General features: G+C 43.5%; 1 protein-coding gene across 1 annotated transcript in view; it reads left to right on the top strand.

Annotated features, from left to right (window-relative positions):
* The window catches only part of LOXHD1 (lipoxygenase homology domains 1), a 154,534-nt gene that overhangs the window by 84,829 nt on the left and 47,476 nt on the right, over window positions 1–22,229 (top strand). The window contains exons 27-33 of the mRNA XM_027720002.2: window positions 2,965–3,146; window positions 6,297–6,413; window positions 10,529–10,691; window positions 13,199–13,353; window positions 14,197–14,406; window positions 16,443–16,566; window positions 20,464–20,672. Coding sequence (XP_027575803.2) covers window positions 2,965–3,146; window positions 6,297–6,413; window positions 10,529–10,691; window positions 13,199–13,353; window positions 14,197–14,406; window positions 16,443–16,566; window positions 20,464–20,672 — 1,160 coding nt within the window. The remainder of the gene's footprint in view (window positions 1–2,964; window positions 3,147–6,296; window positions 6,414–10,528; window positions 10,692–13,198; window positions 13,354–14,196; window positions 14,407–16,442; window positions 16,567–20,463; window positions 20,673–22,229) is intronic.

Below are 22,229 nucleotides of genomic sequence, written 5' to 3'. Positions count from 1 at the left end.
AGCATACTCTTTACTTACTTCCTCACTTTTGTCAGTCAAGTGGAAGAAATAGGAGATTTATAGGGTCAGAGAATTGGAAGGGACCTTAAAGATCATCCAGTTCCACCCCCTGCCATGGGCAGGGACACATTCCACTAGACCCAGATGCTCCAAGCCCCGTCCAACCTGGCCTTGGACACTTCCAGGGATGGGGCAGCCACAGCTTCTCTTGGCAACCCGTGCCAGGGCCTCACCACCCTCACAGAAAATAATTTCTTCCCGATATCCCATCTAACCCCGCTCTCTGGCAGTGGGAAGCCGTTCCTCCTTGTCCTGTCCCTCCATCCCTTGTCCCCAGTCCCTCTCCAGCTCTCCTGGAACCCCTTTAGGCTCTGGAAGGGGCTCTCAGGTCTCCCTGGATCCTTCTCTTCTCCAGGTGAACCCCCCCAGCTCTCCCAGCCTGGCTCCAGAGCAGAGGGGCTCCAGCCTTTAGAACATCTTTGTGACCTCCTCTAGGCTTGCTCCAGCAGTTCCATGTCCTCTTTAATGAGGTCCCCAGAGCTAGATGCAGTATTCCAGGCCTTTGTATCTGAAAAAATAAATTGATTGATAGATGCAGTGAATACTTTCATGGGAATGAATACAAATCAGAGACTTTGCATGTGCTTCTCATCTGGTTTTGCCATGTTATCCCAGTCGATATATATATTGATGCAGATGTTGACTATATAATTTATTAATGGCCCTGAATATCATAATGATGTAGGAGTTTCTGGCATACCATGCATTTCAGTACCATAATTTGTGTAAACGTGATTTTTGTCAGCAGTCCACATCCAGCCTTTGGAAAAAGCCAGGCCTCTCTGGCAAACACTTTGCACCAGGCTCGGTGTCAGCTTAGGCTTTTTCACCATTTAAACCATTCCCTCTGTGTTATTTACTGCATTCTGCTTTCCTAACAATTAACCTGAGGTTTTCAGTTTGCCAGAGGTAACTAAACGGGTTTGATTTGTTTTATGATGACTCGTGCCAGAATTGTTTCACGGTGAAAACATGTCATCCGCATTCTAATTAAAATCATCCCTGTGGGGATACAGCTTTAAAGTGCCATGTAAATGAAATGGGTGTCTGACAGCTGAAAGTTGTGCTGTTGGTGACCTTGTTAGGGCGCTGCTTTGCTGATTCAGTTCTAAGCTGATGTTAATATTCAAGCAACAAGACCAAGTGCTACGGACTTCAGCAGAGAAGATAATTTTATATTCATAATGCATAGTGTGTGATTTTTTTTGGTCTCCGGGATTTTTTTCGCCTCTTCTTACATACTGGGGAAACTATTCCAGTTTTGTTGCAGCACAGCAGAGCAGATTTCATTGGGTTGAGCAGAAAGAATATTGAGTACCTCCAGGCTGACTCTCTGTAGAAGAAAACTTCTTCATCTCTGTCCTTCTGAGAGCTGTATTTTGAGAGCCTGGCTTTTTAATGAATGCCTAGTCTCTGATACACATAATCAGAGTTACTCCAACAGTAATAGAGATGGTGCCAGGAACCTTCTCTCTTACCCTAACAGCAATGCTGAGTCTGAAATGTAGTGCAAACTGCTACACAGTAAATAGCAAAAATGACTGAAGTCCTGGCAGAGTAGGAGGGTGGGGATGAGAAACAGCTGAGAAGATTGTAGTCAGGGGAGGGAAATGGTGGAAGTTGTTTAGGGGGTGTATGGGACAGAGATGGCCAGGAGCAGATCCTGGTGGTAGCAGAATCCAGGTGTTGAAGGCTCTGCTTATGGGTAGCAACATGGACTGCAGGGACAGTGTCTTCCTGAGGCTGGAGAGGTCCCTGCAGCTAACTGGTGATGCCCAGGCCTTACCTGGTGTTTTGATTTCAGAAAGGCTTTAAAGGAGATTGGGACAGGATTCATTTTCCCAAATGGAGCACCTGAAATCGCGTGTCCTCACAACGGTTCTAAGTTGCCATTGTGATTGTTTGGTCATTCAGAGGGTGGATTTGGGGAATGACGTGGCTAACCCCAAGGAATATGCCTTCATTCCTTGACTGAGTCTTTCTTCAGACTACATTGACTTTAGTGATTACATCTGGAGAGGTAAACACCAACCTGATGTGTGGGCTTCTGAACATATGTTTCTTACTCAGTGAGCTAAACCTCATCTCACCTTGAAAACTGAGGATATTCAGCAAATCCATAGCATACCAGGATCAGAGCCCCAGTCTTATTCCTGGGTCAGCCTTATTCCTGAGCAAGTCTGAGTCATACTCCAGCAGGACTGAGAAACTGTGAAGATAAATAGAACAAAATGAGGCATCAGACTTTGGGGTCATGGGACATTATGGAGAAACCAAACCACAGGAATAGAATAGGGAAGTATTTGTAGTCTTGATCCTTACTGTTCTGCATTCACCATTGGTCTGGCTGTAATTTAACCTGTTTGCCTCAGTGTTTCAGAGAAGTACTAAGTGAAAATAGAACAACAGAGAATTATTTTTTCCTTATGATTGATATTTGTCATATGTTTAATAATGGACATAGTAGGACTTTTTTATCAATAATACTATCTTGAATATTTATATACTGCCTTCAGTTGTCTTAACTTCATTCATCTGCCTAATTGCTCAAAAATTTATGAATTCATGTTTTGCTTTAACACTTGAGGTGTTGAAATAAATCTTGGCAGGTATAAATATAGTGGGTGTTTTCTGGTCATGTGATTAACCTAAAATCTCATTACATGAACATGTATCAAGGTCAATTTGCCTTACAGCATTAAAGGAAATTCCTTTGGATTTTCCTAGGTCTGACCAGCTGGATAACCTTAATGACCACAAGTGTGTGATTCCCACCCTGTCCCCTTTCATTGCAGAGTCTTATAATTCATTTCTTGTTTCGTTAAATGTTTCACAGTAGCATTGCTATGCTGCTTACTGACTTCTGTTGTTTTTTTTTTCCTTTTCTGCCATTCCCTGAACCAGTTGTTCCCTACGAGATCACGGTGTACACCAGCGACATCTTTGGGGCTGGCACGGACGCTGACGTCTTCATTGTTCTCTACGGATGCGATGGGATCTGCACTCGGCAGAAATCCCTGTGCCTCAACAAGAGAGAGCAACGGATGTATTTTGAAAGGAACTCGGTGAATCAGTTCATTGTGGAGGTAAGATCGAAGGTGCTCACTCTCATCTTATGTTTTCTCAAGGGGATTAAGACGAGAAAACGGAGCAAAGTGGGGGCCTTCTTTTAGGGAAAATTGTTCAGCTCTTTCACTTGTAGAATGCGCGTTCAAAACTCCGTTCTCCAGCAGTCTGACTGCGCACTGGATCAAATCTTTTCTCACTGACCTTCAGTGAGTAGCAACTCCAAGGTGCAGCACACAGTGTCCCTGTGGCCGAGTGCCATGTTAACACTTGGAAAGGCTTGTGCAACTTTGTCGTGGAGCCGTGTTGTACCAGTACGTGGATACGGGGGCTTGTCCTTCCAGGTGAAGTTGAGAGCCACTCTGAGAGGCCTTTACATCTTCCATTTCCTATACCATACTTGGCAAACAGAGGATATCAGCCTCTGTGCCTGCCGGATATAATATGTGCACCTATCCTTATCAGCTCTTACTTGCCTGAAGATTTTCTTTCTCCTGCAGTTGGCAACACTTTGAAGCAAAATTCTTTTTCTTCTGTGTGCTCAGACAGAAAAGCCATCAGCTGGTGGCAGACAACATGATTTTTCTATACCCAGGCCTAACTTTTTGAAAGATCTCGCAAGTATTTCCTGAAGTGTTTGCACAACTGTATGCAAATAGTGAACTAGTTCACATCGATGAGTGAGCTCATTTACAGCAACACAATTAGGCAATTTCTGTTCAGAGTATATACTTACTGCTGAGAATTTGTGAGAGGCAAAAATACAGCCAGCTCTGGCTCTGGCTTATCCTTTAGGAACTGCTACATGCCCTTACCTTCCTTTCCTGGCTGCAACAGCAACACTGACTTCATAGAGGACCTTACAACCTATCTCTGTTTCGGGTGGGGATTGTTTTTGTAATTGAAAGGAAATCTTAAACCAAATTTTTTTACAAGTTAAAATACTTCCAGCCCACATTGTTGTTATATAGCATGAATCATAGAATAAATCCCCAGTGTGATTCCTTAAAAACAAAGAAAAAGACTTATTTTGGTGGAGTTTCCACATAGTTTTTCATAATAGAGGTTGCATTAATCCACAGGTATAAATCTTAAGCTGAGTGTTATGGTTATATCTTTATTACATAAGATTTATTTCAGATTTGGTAGAATCTGAAGCATAGTATTTTTCTTAGATGAAGCAAGGGGAAATGCAGCGTGTTCTCCAGATTTATAACATCATATTAACCTGTCCCCAAACTCCATTCTCACTTCACCAGTTCCTCTTTCTGCAGAAGATGGGGATGAAGAAAAATATATTCCTCTTTCACCTACTTGTGTAGAGCCATAATTTGGAGTTCAACAGACCTTAAAAACAATTTGGGGGATCTCAGGAAACACAAACTGGGAATCATCTGTTTGTTTTGGTGCTTTTATCTGCCTCTATCATTTTGTATTTTGCAAAAGAGGCACAAAAGATTAGAGACTGCTCTCAGCTATGGTTCCAAGTGATGATTTGCTGGAGATGCCTACAGCAGGGTAAAGCCCACTTCTTCTTGAACATGGATCTTTACTGCTCAAGCATCACTTTATTGCTATGTATTGATTAAAAGCCTCATTGAAAGATGAGTATTTGTCCAGGACAAAAGAGGAAAAATAATTTTCCCCTGATGTATAGTTGTGTGCATGTGTGAGTTGTAGAAATGAGTTTGGGTTGTTTAATTATTTTACAGTGAATCTTGTGCTGTCTAAAGTCAGGGCAGGGCAGATGAAGTCAAACCTAGTTTGTTGAGTGTGAATTCCTTGGGTAGTGCAGTTCTACTGATTTGTGGAGTCTTCTAAAATTACTGCTGTCTTTTCTTCAGTATGGACACTTCTGTCAGCTGGGAACAGAAGGGAGTGGTCTCCAGTGATGCAAATTGATATGTTCCATTTTCTCATGTTTTCCAAGAACATAAGACTCTAAAAGCCTAAGAACAGAAGGACAGCTCAGTGTTCTTCTATGTGCAGAGGAGATTTGCAGCCAGTCTTGGGCTTTTAAAGGCCAGGTATACAAAAGTTTGCACTGAAATCAGCAAAAGCTATTACTTAGGAGCAAATTTCCATTTTTCCTGTTGAAGCCTTTGAAAGGGATGTCAGTTAAAAGTAATGAACTAGAAACAAATTACCCAAGTAATAAGGTGAGGCATAAAAAACTCATAAAAAGTAGCCACTTCATAAGATGATTGTCCTGTTGACTTTCACAGAATGGCACTGGGATTCTGTGGTGGAACAGGAGAGATAATATAATGTGCCAGGCTGTTTAGGTAGCAATTCCCAAACAATTACCTTCATTCCTACGCATTCAGAGAAGCCTGAGATGCAGGATTGCAGTTGTGCAACCCAAACTGTCTCATGCTATGGTTAATTTGTGCAGAGCAAGGTTCTCTACATTCCTGGAGTAGGAGTTCTGTGAAAACTTTTAGCTAAAATGCAAGTTAGGGCATAACTCTTAGAGGAGATCATGGAGATGCTCCGAAGGCTGGAGCCCCTCTGCTCCGGAGCCAGGCTGGGACAGCTCGGGGTGTTCACCTGGAGAAGAGAAGGCTCCAGGGAGACCTGAGAGCCCCTTCCAGTGCCTAAAGGGGCTCCAGGAGAGTTGGAGAGGGACTTTGGACAAGGGCACGGAGTGACAGGACAAGGGGGAATGGCTTCACACTGACAGAGGGCAGTTTTATGGTCGATATTAGAAAGAAATTTTTGGCTGTAAGGATGGTAAGGCCCTGGCCCCGTTTGTCCAGAGAAGCTCCATCCCTGGAAGTGCTCAAGGCCAGGTTGGATGGGGCTTGGAGCAACCTGGGATAGTGGAAGGTGTCCCTGCCCATCACAGGGGGTGGAATGAGATCAGCTTTATGGTCCCTTCCCATCCAAACCACTCTAGGATTTTATTCTATGATTCTAATATGGCATCAACGCTACTACTTGCTTCCTCATACAGACTGGAAAAATAAGAAATAAGCTAAAGAAGTGGTGCCTCAAAAATCACCAGTTGTTAATGTCGTAATATTTCTCTGCTTTTTGTTTGTTTGTTTGTTTTGAGTTGGCTTTCTGGTTTGTATTTTTTTTAATTTGGGTTTGGGGCGGGTGGTGGTGGTGGTGATTGTTCATTTGTTTTGTTTGGGTTTGTTTTGTTTTGTTTTGTTTTCCTGTAGCTGGAGGACGTTGGTGACATGATTGAAAAGATCCGCATAGGACACAAGGGTGGAGGGCTGAACTCGGGGTGGCATTTGGACCGTGTGGCGATTCGGAGGCTGCTGCCAAACGGGAAGGTAGGCTGTGAATCCCAGCACTCTGCGCCACGTTTCCACGAGCAGCCGTTTCCATTTCCCAAGGCGCATCTTCTGTATGCAAAGTGTGATTAACACTGAAAAATGACTCCCTAAAGAGCAATGCGCACTAAATGAACTTGCTGGAGCTTGGGGATCTGGGGACAACGAACATGTATTGCCATGTTTTATTCTTCGAATGTTGATGATAAGGCTCTGCAGTCATTGGCTTTTTAAAGCTTCATCTTTTCATGTGTAGCTCTGTTTTGGGGAATCGCAGGGAAGGAAGTGGAAAGTGGGTGTAGCATTTCAAAATAAAAAGTATTGTGGCTAAACAGGAACAAGAAGTAATTTCATCAGTCCCTTAATTCTGGAAGAATAAGTGCAGGGAGCCAGTACAACTAAGACAAGCAAAATGCCTGTCAGTGGAAGTCTGTGAATCACTCATGTTAAGAAAATCAAGTTAGATGCTAGGATTTTTGGTTGCTCATGTCAGCAGGATTAAGGCAGTGCAGTCAGATTGATCATCTTGATCTTGTCCACATAAGAAACTCTTCCTCAGCCCTGCTTTCAGATGCTGGCTATAGGAACAGGAATAAATCTGGCTGTGGGGAAGTTCGGAAGAAAATCACTTCTTCGGGGGTAGTCCAGAAGAGCAGTAGCTGTGTGCCACATCCACACAGCTTTTAAATCCCTCCAGGGATGGGGACTCCACTACTGCTGTGGGCAGCTGTGCCAGGGCTGGACAACAATTTCTTCTTTCAGGGGAGAAATTGTTTGCAATATCTAACCTAAACCTCCCCTCATGCAACTTGAGGCCATTTCTTCTTCTTCTGTCTCTTGTTACCTGGGAGAAGAGAACAACCCCCACCTGCCTCCACCCTCCTTTCAGGGAGTTGTACAGAGGGTGAAGGTTTCCCCACACTCCTATCCTCCTGTACAAGCTTCTTCCCAAGCCAATACTCTCTGATTTTTTCTCATGATCACGTATTTGCCAGTCTGTCATTATCAGACCCGCGCTGTATTGCCCAACCCTTGCCTCGTAAAGCTTCATTAGGTTATTGAACAAATTTACATTTTCAGAGACATTGTTATTGGTCATAGGTTAGGGAAGATGCAGAGGAACATGGAAGCCAAGGGAAAAGAGATTCCTGGGCTGCTTCTTTCTACACTTTGTGAAGTACCCGAGAGTTTCAGGTTGGGTGCTCTTCCATTTGCTCAGAAAGGGTCACAGGGCTGCCCCCCCTCTGCAGTCATTGCAGCAGCATTGAAGGGCAGATGGGTGAGAAACCTGAAGGTGGAGGGAGGGAGGAAAGCCCTGAACAACTTAGGAATGGAGAGGTTTACAATTCTGCTGATCTTTTGATTATGGCATGGGAAAGAAAGAAGAAAGCAGAGCACTGCACGATGCCGCTGATCAGCCGCAGGATATTATGACCTGCCACAGGATAGCAATATGCTGCCAACACTTCTAAAAGCTGTGCTACCTGATTAGACTGCTAAGATGTGTCTAGATGTATCTGTAATGCTGCAAAAGAAAAATGAGGTCAGTAACTTTTCAGATTAAATTGAAAGCACTTGGGTAGAAAACTAGGATTGTTGCACGCTGAAAAAACTCTGTCTTGGCATGCCAATTATATTTGATAATTATATTTCATTTGTTACAACTTGGAGAAGGGAAAGGCACTGATTTTCAGAGCACTACACCCTGCTTCTAGCTTAGGGCCAGACTCAGATTCTAATGAAACAAATTCTGTTCAGGGCTGCAAGAGGATTTTACCCCTGGTAACATAAACCAGTGCACTTTACATCACACAAATATTAATGCAATCACTAGCAAGAAAATTGCAATAAAAACTGTGGCAATGACATAGTGGTTAACAGTAATGATACAATTAACTCTTGCAGTAACTGCACATTATGTCCCACTGTGCAGTCACTGGAGTCCCTGGATATCCTATTACCAAATAAACAGTGTTCACATCAGTGGCACGTACAGCCAACAGTATGAATGTTTAGGAGCAGTTCAAAGCATCAGTGAGAGATGTGGCTGAAGTAGGATGTCTATCAGGTGGAGAGAGTTTCAGCACTGAACCTTCATTCTGGAAAGCCCCCTCTTCCCAGTCCGTAGGTGTGGAGATCAGCACAGTTCATCATCTCAGCATACAGTGAGATAACACAAGGTAAGCCAGTGCAGAAATGAGGAGGCAGAAGTTCTGGTCAGTCATTAGGTGCTGTCACTCTGCTTGTACAGCACAAATAACACTGGAAAGTGAAAGGTTTGAAATATTCTGAAGTGCTGCTGGTGTTCTTTGACACCATTTTGTTATGTCATGCTCCAAACCCCCTTACGGAGTTAAACGCTGCAAGTCTGGGGCTGAACTGCAGCAGTGCAGGAACCAGCAGAGAGGAGGAGAAATGGTGTTTCATTTCCAGCTGCAGATTTGGGCTGTGTGGACTCAAAGGACAATTCTGATGCAGACTCAAGACAGTCACACAAACCCTTTGGAGGGGTTCAGCTCCCACAGATCAACCTCTCTGGGATCTGTGTGTGGTGAGACAGGGACCGGTTAGTTTCAGGTTAGCTGTGACTGGAGTGCACCTCTGCTTTTGGATGCACAACCCATTCCTCCCTAGTGATGGTGCCAAGACAGGCAGGATCTGGCAGTTCCAGGGAGTACAGTGCTGTAGTACACAGTGATAGCAATGTTCAAGATTGCTACAGTTGAGAGCTATTCCCTTCCTTTACTGTGTATTAATGTTTTAGTATTTTATATAGTAAAAGTAGTGAAGAAAGGACCCTGTATTGGCTTGTTAAATTATCACAGTAAAGTAACTAAGGTAAAAATTATAAATACAGGGTATCTACAAGAGAGCTGGAGCAGGGCTTTGGACAGGGGCATGGAGTACAAGGGGGAATGGCTTCACTCTGACAGAGAGCAGTTTTAGGTTCGATATTAGAAAGAAATTCTTGTCTATGAGGGTGGTGAGGGCCTGGCACAGGTTGCCCAGAGAAACTGTGGCTACCCCATCCCTGGAAGTGTTGAAGGCCAGGTTGAACAGGGCTTGGAGCAACCTGGTCTATGGAAGGTGTCCCTGCCCATGGCAGGGGGTTGGAACGAGATGATTTTTAAGGTCCCTTCCAACCCAAACCATCCTGTGATTCTATTAACATACATTTATATGTTATGCATGAAAGTGATGGCACACAAAGTGCTGGAAAGAGCAGGAAGTCCCTGTGCTGTGTAAGAGAGAAATTATGAAGTTGTCAGTAAAGAAAGGGCCATTTTTTTTTCTTTATTTAGTTACTGTGAGATTAAAACTAACTTATTTTTTTTTCTTCTGTTCAGACTTGTGGCCTCTGCGACTTGCATGGTGGCTCATGTCCCTTTCTTTAGGGAGTCATAGCCTCGAGTCCCCAGCACTCAAAGCCTCCAGCATCTTACCATCTCGGAGGCCTTATGGGAGTCTGTTCTTAATGAATGATCTGGGACTGATTTTGTTTACTGAGTGCAAACCACATGTTCTATTGTTTTTGTCTGTTTCATGATATAAATCATATTTGTTTCCACCAAAGTGAAGTCAAAACAAAGGATCAAAAATTAAATCAGTATTTTTCTCCTCTTAATGAATGTATGGGAATTGCCTGGAAACCAGCTTGAGTCACAGAATTACAGGGCAAAATTCTGAATTATTGAGTTCAGAAAGAAGAAGCCCTACTGACTTCAAAGAGAATGCTGCCTGAGTAAGGACTGAAGGGAGATTGCAAAGTCTCAGTAAACACAGCTTCAGCAGGAATGGTGCAGTCCTGATTAGGAATTTGCAACATTTAAAACCGGGAAAGGCAGGGATCTGCTGGATCATACAGCCACTCTCACACAGCCATGAGAATACTGTTCTCTGCTGCACATTCAGTGCTTCGTCTCAGAGTCCTCAGATGTCCTCTTTCTGGAGGAAATATATTTCTGTGTGCTATTTCAGGTCTGCCTCTACATACACACACACATACGTGCACGAGTTGGAAATACCTGCCTGTGTGTCAGGGTATTTTCAAAGGGGAGATGCTAACACGTGTCCATGTTGTTTTGAAGAGATTATCTCTGTCATGTTTACTCCAGGGCTCAGAAACTGTCACATTTCCATGTGAAAGATGGCTTGCAAAGTCCGAGGATGACGGCGAGACTGTCAGAGAACTGGTACCGTCCGATATTTTTACTGAAAAACTCATGAAGGATGGGACACTCAAGCAGATAGAGGAAGAAGTTGAAGACCCATTGGAAGGTAGTGTAATCCTAGGAGTAGGTAGTGACCAATTTGTCTGATTTTTTTGGTACAAAACATTTGGATGTGTGGTTCAGGCAAACGCAACACTGGTACAACTGTTTGCTTTTCTTTCCCTTCCTCTTGTCTGGCCTCTCTTACACCTGAAACGCTTCTGTGCAACAACATCATCATTTGCCTGTAGGGTTTTTCAGAACTTGTCACAGACGCCCTTCTACACAGGCAGAGTTTGCATGTCTCCTCTGATGCCCAGCAAAATTTTTACATCCTGTCTTCCAGGCTGTGTTAACATTTTTGCTTGGTTGCCCAACTCAGCTGTCCTGTGCACTCTGCCCCTTCCTTTCCTACCCTACCAGTCCGATTTATGCTCCTCTTTCCTCCCAAAGTTGTTTTCCCTCCTGCCCTTCAGGTACAAATGGACATCCTTAAGAAATTTGGATCTGTGCAACCACCTTCACCTCATTAAAGTGCCTCTGGGGAGGCGAATAAATTCTTATTCAGTTCTAAGCCCATCTTATACAGTGTTGACATTTAGTGTTTGGCCCTACTGGTGGCTGAAGTAAGTGAACAAGAACTGAAATTTCACCCCTAAATCGTTGCTTTTCTGTATGTCCAGCTGTTCTTACCTCTTTTTCCTCTAAGAAAGGTACTCCTTTTGCCTCCCCAAGCTCATTCTGCCCTTGGGAGAGGTCATGAACCTTCCTCATCCTGAGCAGAGCAAAAGGAATTCAGCTGCCATTTCCATTCTTGATTCTTCCATCTGGCAACAAGATGATTCAACAGAAAAAATAATTTATCTCACTGTTTCTTTTCTTTTCAGGGTCTGATTTGCATTTACAGTAGAACATTGTCAGGGTGGAATTTTTGCAGATTATCAGTGTTTTGCATTGCCAAGGGAAGAGGGGCCTTGCTGGGAGGAAGGCTTGGAGCCTTTTTGCACTATGCCTTTAGAACTGGGAGGTGTCCTCCTTCCTCCTGTTAGGAACTGCGTGGTAGCTCGTGTGAGATTTTTTTTCTTCCTACGGAGGCAAAGATGATTTTAAAGTCAGTTACTAAGTGTCATGACACTGGTAAGGGTTTCCCAGAGAAGCTGTGCCTGCCGCATTCCAGGAAACACTCAAACTCAGGTTGTGTGGGGCTGTGATAAACCTGGTCTAGTGGAAGGTGTCCCTGCCCACAGCAGGGGAGTTGAACTAGATGGCCTTTAAAGGTCTCTTCTAACCCAAACAAATCGATGATTCAACACTTCTATGACTTCGAGATGCCGGCATGACATTTTCTTTAACTTACTAATTTCTGTCGCTTTACCTTGCATCAGTTACCACGTGTTAACTAACCTAGCTGACTCATTTTTCCTTCTAAAGGTGAAGCCTTAAAACAAGTTTTACAGTCTATGGAATAGAAATTCTGGATAACTGAAGGTTTCTTCCAGTTGGGATCTAGGGCTAAGTTTGGGAACTTCTGCTTTAGATGTAAAATGTGAAGAGGCAAACCAGAAAACTCAGCATTGCACCTGGTCTGATGGATGTTCGCAGGTGATGATTCTGATCCATTTCTTAGAGAAATCAATGGAAATCTTTCATGGATGACAAAGCAGAATAGGATCTGTTTTACCGTGAAAGAAGAAAAAGACAATATAGCAATTTTCTTCAATGCTGTTAACATACACAGAATCCTAACTAAGACTTTGCACCTCTTCCTAATTTGCATTGCCCTGGGATTTGCAAGGAGGCATTTTCCATGGCTCATATGCTACCAGGGTAATCAGAGTCTTGTACAGTCCCTCATTGTTTTCCTGGAGAGGATGCTTTCAGTAACTGTTTGTTTTCCCCGTGTAATTTGGAGAAGAGCAGCAAAATAAAAATAGGAGTATTTAACAGGTTTAGTAAAGCACATTACTAAAGGCTTGATGAGGTTTTATTGTCTCATCACTGAGCAAGCTAAAGAGAAAGGATACTTACACAGCACAGCTTCAACACTTCCTTAATTAAATACTGTCTCAGCAAAAGGACCCAGAAACCTGTTCTCTGTCTGTTTGGGGAATTTATAGAGACACATGCCATTAACTCCTGTAGTAATTGCACATCTGAATCCCCAGAGTTTGTTTATGGAAGATGGAGTATTAAGGATTGATTCACAGCACTGAATGACTTGTTCTCAGATCTATGTCTCTTGAGCCTCCATATGAAAAGGTGCTGAGTTCCCTCACCTCTATCGACTTCCCATCCAGTAATAACCATAATGATTCTTTGCATTTTTAACTGTGAACTATGTGATCAAAGCAACACACAGGCATTGATTAGAACGAGAAAAGGAAAATCAGCAAATTTCAGCCCAGTGTTTCTCCAGTCTTTGGATCAGAAACCTGAAAGGAAAAACCATATGGGATTTAGAACCTCCAAGAACTGAGCAATGAGTAGAAAATTTGAGGACCATTTTCTTAGGTAAATTCATATATTCTTAGTAATTCACCTGATCAGAAATCACGCCTCTGCTTCTTTCTGCAGTTCACACGTACAAGATCACCGTGTTCACTGGGGATATCTATGGCGCTGGGACAGATGCTAATGTTTTCCTAAATATCTACGGAGATCTGGGGGACATGGGAGAGAGAAAACTCAGTAAATCTGAAACAAACTTCAACAAGTTCGAAAGAGGACAGGTACAAACACAATGGGTTAACACCACTTTCCATTTCTCAGTCTCTAACCTAACAAATCCATGACTGTCTTTATAGGCTGAGTTTTCCTATGAGGGATGGATTGATTGATTCCATTTACTACATTCATTATCTCTTGAAATGCTTTGTATGGATTGTCAGCTGGGTATTAGAAATGACAGGCACTGCAGCAAACAGGCAGATGTTCCTGTGAAGTCACTGATGGACAGATTATGAGCTTGGTCCATATAAACTGGCTTCAGCTCTTGGCTGCAGATTTGGAAGCACACAAATTCTGGGGTCTCTCATTCCCACAGCCTCTGTGCAATGGATTTGCATGTACACAGTATATACTGGAATTCACGACAAAGGATGGTAAGTTTATGGGGCCTAAACTGTGTCTGTGTTTGAGAAAATAACACTAAAAGTGATACTCCATGGTCAGTCCATGAGTTACATTCACAGCCTTATATTGAGATACTCGGATAATAATGGTGGCAAAGATTGCTTTATCTGGATTGTCCATACAGATCTAACTGCATTAGAAAGGGAAGTATACTTGAACTTAAAAATCTGCCAGCATTTCAATATTCTAACTGGTTGAAAAAGTGATGTTTTTTGCAGCTGTCCTCCTAGCAGAGACAGGCTTTAAAACACTTCCCTGCAGAACAGTTTTAGCTCACAGATATGCCTCTGTAAGGCATATATAAAGCTTTTATCCAAACACCACCCTGCAATATGGAATTTAAACACATGTGCTCTGCAGTCCCTCTTTTCTGCTTTTGTTCAGTAGATGATCTGTTGAGAGCTTTTTAACAGAATCAACTGCTCTTGAACACTCTGCAGGAGGACACATTTACTATAGAGGCTGTGGACCTTGGCATTGTATACAAGATCAAGATTCGTCACGATAACAGCATGTTCAGCCCTGACTGGTTTCTGGAAAAAGTGGAGATCCTGGACGAGACCACAGAGGAGTCATTTGTTTTCTTGTGCGAGCGCTGGCTCTCCAAAAAGAAGGAGGACAAAAAGATAGAGCGCACGCTTTACGAACAGGTACAGTTATGGCTCAAAGCAGATCCCACTGCTACTCACAGAAATGAAATTATTGAATATCTGGTTGAAGTCCAAGACAGCTCATTAGGGACTTAAAGGGGTTTTTTGGCTTATCCAAAATGAAATTCTGGTTTTCAGAGGAGAGCTGAAAGTCAGGCCACTCTCAGCCCATTATCACTAGCTCTGTAATTTGCAATTTCAACAGAAAAATCAAGGAGTGTAAGAGGAACTCTTCAGATGAGAGCTCAGTACCTTGCTGATGCACAGCAGAGTGTATTTCCCGGCTGCTGTCCTTGCTGTGCCCACAAAGGTTAGCAATGGGTCCCACTATTCAAAGTCCTGAAGCCAAAACATGGGGTCCTTTGACTTCATCCTCACTGGACTGGATGAGTTTATCTTTTCAGCTCCCTATTCCACTGTTGCCAAACTAAAAAGTCAGGTCTCTTTGCATCGAATGTTTTTTTGGTGAAATGCCCTTTCTACTTGCACACACTCTATTGCTTATCAGCCCAGCAGAGCTAATTGGAATTCGAGGGACATGCTCTAAGTAAAATTAGCAAACAAGATTAATAGACTTCTCTTGCTTCTATAGAGTAAGACATAATAAAGCAGCTGATTATAAGTTCATTGTATTTAAGGAGTCCACTTTGCAAAATACAGTGACATTTTAATTGACAGTTACCACTGAAATTATCATCGATGAAATTGGCCCAGACTCATCCTGGATGCAACAGAGCGGATGTAAGAGGAGTTACACCATGGATGAGTGTTGCCATATGCTCCCTCATAAAACTGCAGCAGACAATGCTGTGAGTGCTTGTGGTCCCGCTCACCCCGCTGCTCATATCAGTTCACAGTGAGGAAAAACTAAAAAAACTAATCACTCTTTTTTTTTTTTTTTTTAAATTATGTGGCTGTGTGGTAAAAGCCTCACATTTATTGGACAATGGCACCAAAGACATTGTCAGTAGCCCTTCAAGTACAGCAGATGTTTTGTATCATTCAGCTTTGCAGTACTTTGCCCCTTGCGCTCTTTGACCTGTGCCTGATGAGCAGCCCTGGGGACAAAGAATTGGTAGGGGAGAGGATGGACATGGCCCAGCCCAGAACCCCACAGGGCTGGGCTGGGCTGATCCCACAGCGTGGGCAGCAGGGGAGGGGGGTATTCTGCCCCTCTGCCCCCTCAGGTGAGATCCCACTGCAGAGCTGCCTCCAGCCCTGGGGAACAACAGCACACTGATCTGGAGCTGCTGAAGCGAGTCCAGAGGGAGCACCAAGTTGATCAGAGGGATGGAGCAGCTCTGCTGTGAGGGAAGGCTGAGAGATTTGGGATCGTTCAGCATGGAGAAGAGAAACTTCAGGGTGACCTAATTCTGACCTTCCAGTACCTGAAGGGAGCCTACAGGAAAGATGGAGAGAGACTTTTTACAGGAGTGTATAGCAAGAGGACAAGGGGGAATGGCTTCACACTGAAAGAGTAGGTTTAGAGTAGATATTAGGAAAAAATTATTCCCTTTGGGGCAGGTGAGGCCCTGGCCCAGGCTGCCCAAAGAAGCTGTGGTTGCCCCATCCGTGGAAGTGTCCAAGGCCAGGTTGGACAGGGCTTGGAGCAACCTGGTCTAGTGGAAGGTGTCCCTGCCCATGGCAGGGGGGGTTGGAATGACATATTCTTTAAGGTCTCTTCCAACTGCCTTACGATTCTCTGAAATCTGGCACTGCTACATCGATCTGAATTTCCTACTGCTCACACAGGTAGCAGAGAAGAAGCCACAACTCACCAACAAAGTCCGTTAGGTCTATTATTTTTTTCTTTTATTATAACACACATCCAAAATGGCCTGTCAGGGTTACCAATGAAGTAAACGAATGACCAGCTGTAAATTACAAGTCACGTTGATTTGAGCTACACTGAGTAAAAAAGGTACCTGGGGAACTACTGGGGTTTCTTCTCATGTTGTTGTTGGAGGCACATGGGAACAGCTGACAGCACCTGAGCACTCAGCCTCACTGCTGCCCCATACATGCCTTCCAAACAGAGCTATGAGGGCGACCGGAACAGCCTGGATGGCTCCTGTCTCAGCGTGTCCAGTCAGGACAGCAATGCAAACCTGAAGGAGACCAAAAAATCCAGCCTGGTCAAGGCAGCAGAAGAAGGCTCAAGTGAGTGAGCGTGGATGAGCGTTTGCCTGCATGCCTGCATGTGTTCTTGGCTTTCAGTGCTTGGTGGGCTGTGTTCATCCTGCTGAAGATCAAGGAGAGGCGGGACAAATTGTTTCTCTTCTCCTTGTGTCATAACTGATTTGGGAAAGGCTGGATCAGGGCTCGTGTTCCTGTGTTTGTTGCTTTTCCTGTAGCTCTCTGACCCCAGCAGTGGAAAAAGCCATGGAGCTGACAGCGACTTCAATGTTTCTAGCCTGTTTCTTTGACCTACTCAAGACGGTATCTCATGTAGCATATTAGATCTGAATTACCAAAGGTGTGTTTGAATTTCTTGGGACCTTATTTGTCCCATTTAAACCACCTTCCCTTTTCATGATCAGGTTATCAGTGCTTCATCACCAAGGATATTTATTTCGTATGAACTTAAGCGTGATTTATTTTAGAACCCTTCATGTTTTCTCCTTACCACATGTAGCTGCATCACAACAGCTGTTGTGTTGGAAGGGGAGTGGGATATGGGGAGCTGAGCAATAGTACAGACAAGTTTTTTGGCTCTCAGGAAATAAGCTTTCACTGAGAGTGCTCAGTTCTTTTCTAGAAGGCTGTCTGTCTAATTACTGGGCAAAGAAGCAAGGTCTGCTGAAAGGCAGGGAGTCCATGAACTCTGGGCTGAGTTTTCTGCTCAAATAACTGACGAAAAGAGTTGGTGGCACTAGCGTAGAATTTCATCTCTAGACTCTTGTTTCTGAGACAAGGCAAAACCGAACATTAAAGAAAAACCTGTTTCTGTATTTCACTTTATAAAAAGTGAAATATGCCAGTCGGTGTCTGCAAAGGCCACCTTCACACAGGGAGTCTAGTCTAGGGATAGTGGAAGGTGTCCCTGCCCATAGCAGGGAAATTGGAACAAGATGAGCTTTAAGGTCTCTTGCAACCCGTGCTTTTCATGATTCTGTGTTTCTGTGATTTATATACTCTTTTTTTGACCACCTTTGTGTTCCAGAGCAATGACTTACCAGCTAAATTTCACCTACGGTTTTTTGACATCCTACATGGGGTCTTTTAGCTTTAGATTAAGGTCTAGATGTGTGGTTACAATTCCGTGTTGTAACAACTAACTGGGCAGCATCACAGTTACTGTCTGTCTGTGTGCTCTTAATCCACAGCAAGTGCAAAATAATGAAACTTATCTTAAATTTCCATGTCAAGCAACGTGTAAATTACATCATTTGCCTTAGGAGTTTAAGACTGCTTGCAAGGGGAAGCTGTCTGAGGAGACTCACACAGATGGTTACTGCAGCTCATCTGATGTCCAGTAGCTTGTTGTGGTGTGATGCCTGGATGGCATGTCCCACACTTTTCAGCTGGGGACAGACATAATGCTGCACATTGCTCAACCTGGTCTGCAACCCATGTGTCTTGGGGCAACCCTTCTTTTGTAATCCCACATTGTGCTCAAATAAAAAAAATAAGTGATTCCCATGTGCCTTCTGATATTACTTCTGTGGTGTGACAATGGATAACATCTGCCACGTTGGCATCCCTTGTAGTTTCACAAGTAATGGGTAAAACATGAGTGTTTCCCATGAGAAGCCCTCTCCAGCAGAGCTAGGACCGTTCCCACCATCCCCATTATACCAGGGTGGTCTTTCATCTCTGAGCCCTGGAGCTTGTCATCACCACTATCTCTGTTCAGTGACTTGGCCTCTTTAAGGAAACTGCTTCCTGAAGGAATGTCAGATAAGATGGACTGGGTGAGCCAGACAACCACCTCCTGAGCTGGATAAAAAGCCAGCTGTTAATGAGTTGATTAGGGAAGTGGTATTGGGAGTTGCCTGGGAAAGGGAGTGATGGTTTGAGCAGCCCAGTCCTGACTCTGGCATGACCAAACTGGCAAATGCCTTTGAGGGGCAGGAGATGATGTGAGGGTGGAGCACAGGGAAAGGTCCTCTTGGCTTGGATCCTGCTTAGGTCTGAGCTGGGCACCCTGCTCCATGCTACCACACAGTTCTGGAGATGGTATGGATGCATCCCTAAGGAAATCCACCCCACTGTGAGGGGAACATGTGCCCTCAAGCAACCTGACCTCTGTGCTGGAACTCAAGGGAACAGGGCAAAGAGAAATGGGCTGGAGGACCTCTGGTGTCCTGCTGTGGTCACTTGCCCCAGGTTTTGCATTCTCCCATGTTTGAAAAAAAGGGAGCTGTGAGTCCCAGAGGAAAAGGGAGACAACAGGGAGGAGAGATAAACAAATTAAAGGATCCCTTTTCCAGTTTTTCAAAGGAAAGAGCAGCAAACAGTGTTTCCTGCTGTCTGGTATCAAGCTACTCTGTATTCACTATTTAAAGTGGAAAATGATGATTACTCATAGTTCTTTTTTATAGATGTTTCAGATAGTTTGGTTTGAGGATGCAACATCAGATGGAAATGCTGGTAGTTCTCTGTACTTGGTCTGGCACAGGAGAACAGGATAAAAACTGTGTTAAAGGAAAATTTTGTCCCTATTCAAAATATACTTTATTTGAAAGTCTGGAGGTGATCTAAACATGACTGCTTGATATATTCTTATAAAATCTGCCTTGACTACAGCTACACCCTTTTTCCTGCTAAATGCATTGCATATCATTATGCTGATGAACACACTGAAATGTAAATTATACCATAAAGGGGAGAATAAATCTTGCCTAATCATCAGTTTGTTTTGTGTTGGTACACAAAATCCTCTAATTGGGGCTGAATTAATCTCTTTGGTTTCTGCTCTGTCCAGAGGTAAGAACAGGTTTGGTCAGCATGAATTCATGCCTTCCCTGATGTTGCACAAATATTCTGAGTCTGATATGAGTTTCCAGTACAACCCCCACCTCAAAAATATTGTTAGTCATTATAAAACAAAATTAGATGTCGATCTTGGATAATTTGAATACCAACCAAACTTTTTGCCAACATATAACCCCCCCTTTTTTTTTTTTAATCAAAAAAGTGATGATGAAGCCAGGCTGTTTTAAGTCTGTGACGAAGCAAGTTTCAGAGCTCTGAGTCTTGTCAGAACTGTTTGAACAGCCCTGCACAAATGTTCTGAGAAATCAAACGAGTATTCAGCGACTAATTCTGCACCGCCTGCTTGGCTTACCCAAATGAGCTTTTGGAAAGCCCTTGAAAAGCAGTCTGGCACTTCCTCCCTTTTAACAGCTGAACTGAAATTTCTGAAAACCACAAAAAAACCACCTCCTCTTTCCCAAGCCTTGGCCTGAAGGTTTTTTTCCCTCACCAAAATTATTATGTAATGCATAGAATTACTGAGCGACTTGCCTTTAATACAAGGATTATTCTCTGTCTGCCTGGATTTGTAAAGTGATGCTGAAACCCTGAGCTGCCCCATAGATCACAGCAATCCTTGAATGAGGCACAAAGGAGAGCATTTGTGGTTGTACTGGGACATTCAGTTGGTGATGGCTTACCTTGGAGTCGGCATAGATTTATTTGTCTTTATTGAACAGGGAGTGTAAGATCATTTTGGCCTAATAGCCTGTTTAAGATTTAGGTGCTCAGACTCATCTTCAGGAAGGTCTCTTGGTGTCAATAAGGATTCAAGCCCTTTGCTGTTCTGTCATCCATTAAGGAGAAATCTGGACTTATAACCTCCTTGCAGCCAGTAGGGTTGTCTGGGGAAATTAACCCTTGCAGAATTCAGTCCCAAACGTACCATGGGCAAGTAGTCTCCAAAGCACACTTGTAACCCAACAAAGCATGATGTTATCGCTTCTCCAAATGAATTCAATGGGATGTGAACCTATTTAACATGCACAACTGCTCCCTCTGATGGGATGAGTCCCTGGTTTCCTCAAGTCTCACATAAATGCATGGGCTTTCTGATGAATAAACCTCTGTTCGTTGCAGTGATCCCCTACCACATCACCATCACAACAGGCACAGAGTATGACTCCAGCACCGACAGCCGGGTGTACATCATCATCATGGGTCCCCAGAAAGTGCAGACAGAGAGGCTCTGGCTGGATCTCCCAGAAGGAAAAGACGAGTTTGCGGATGGCTCTGTGGAGAAATTCTCAGTTTGGGGCCTGGATGTCGGGGAGATCAAAAAAGTGGAGGTAATGCTGTGAGTGCAGCGCGAGCACTGGAGGGATATGAGATACATGGCCAAAGAAAGCACATGTTCCTTTTATTCTTAGCAGTGAAGGAGAGGCTCCTGGGTCTAAAGGGAATGTAAACAGGGATGTGCTAATGAGATTTCACATGTGTCTGAACCTGAAAATAAGTATGCTTGACAAAAACCAGGATCCATGTGAAGCAGAAGATAATGGTGAATTATAAAGAAGTTTTTAACATGTCTCAGTTTTGTCCCATCTCTGGCACTGTTTTTTTCTTACTCAACCCCTTTTATTGACAGATGCAGTGAAGACTCCCAGGGTGCAGTTCTTCATCAGTCTTTTTCCTACTCATTTTTTTCACTACTTTCAGTTGGGTTTCATAAATTGTGCCAGCAGTGAGAAACACATCTTGTATAATTTTCAAGCTAAACATGAAAATTGTTTTCACAGCTTGGAGGACCCAGGCTTAGAGAAGAGAATTAATCATCATTTGTTAGTAACGTGCACAAATAGATTTTGGTACAGGAACCATTTTTTCTGCAATGGCTCAGGGAGGCACAATTTGCATAGACTCTCCATTACTGAGCTTAAACTTCACATGAATATTCCAGAGTGTTTGCGTACATCATTCTTGCTTCATATGGCAGTTCCATCTCCTGAAATCTTGCTCCAGCCCCTCAGGGGCTGAAACCCGCAGCATTTGAGGGCTTCAGGAGCCTATTTAATTTCATTTTTACCCCATGCCCTCTGTGGAAGTAAACCTACCAGCTGATGTCTGTCCTTGTATTCTTGGAGTGAGATAAGTGGAAAAAAATGCAAAGAGAGAAATCCTAACTTAGAAATTAGAAAATCTTTGCAGTTGTATGCCCTGTTTTAGCAGGTGAGAGACTGAGTCACTCACATTACCTCTCATTCAAGAAATGAATTCTGACACCTTGAGGAGTGTCCCAGTTAGATTTAAGTTTATTATCAAGCCATTTTCCTAATACACTCCAAGTGCCTGGTTATTATGAGCATAAGTGGCACTTTCTTTCTAGTCCATCTCGAGGTCAAACTTTGACAGTGAATCAAGTATATAAATCCTTGTCTTCCAGACTGTGTGCATGTGGAAACAGCCATGGGCTGGGACAGAGAGGGAGGAAAAAGACAGTATCACCCCTCAGTGTCAGAGCCACAGGAAGAGCAGGCTGAAGAAAGAAATAGAAAGGGGTGTTGGAAGACAGTGAGGAAGGGGTAGAGAATAGAAGAAAGTAGGGGCAGACATGGTGAAATAGGCAGAGACAAGGCAAAAATTAATTTTAAAAGGAATACAAATGAGAAAGAAGAGAAAAGGTTGCAAATCAAACATAGAGGGCTCAAAAAAGAAATAACATATATATCCTTCAAGCTGGGTGGAGCTCTCCTGCACTCTTTCACCCCTCTCCTCAGTGATCTCACCAGTCTGCTGCCTCACCCCTTGGTCACTTTTCCCTTTTGGTTTGTAACCCCCCAGCTCATGGCTGGAGGAGCCATCTGCTCATGGCCTTCTGCCTTCCCTCACGCAGTGCCCTCCGCTTG

The sequence above is a fragment of the Pipra filicauda genome, unplaced genomic scaffold, assembly GCF_003945595.2.
Source record: "Pipra filicauda isolate LSUMZ 115617 unplaced genomic scaffold, ASM394559v2 scaffold215_size1667880_pilon, whole genome shotgun sequence".
In the NCBI taxonomy this organism is placed as follows: domain Eukaryota; kingdom Metazoa; phylum Chordata; class Aves; order Passeriformes; family Pipridae; genus Pipra; species Pipra filicauda.
The sequence above is the reverse complement of the archived record's forward strand: the minus strand, read 5'-3'. Positions and strand labels throughout refer to the sequence as shown.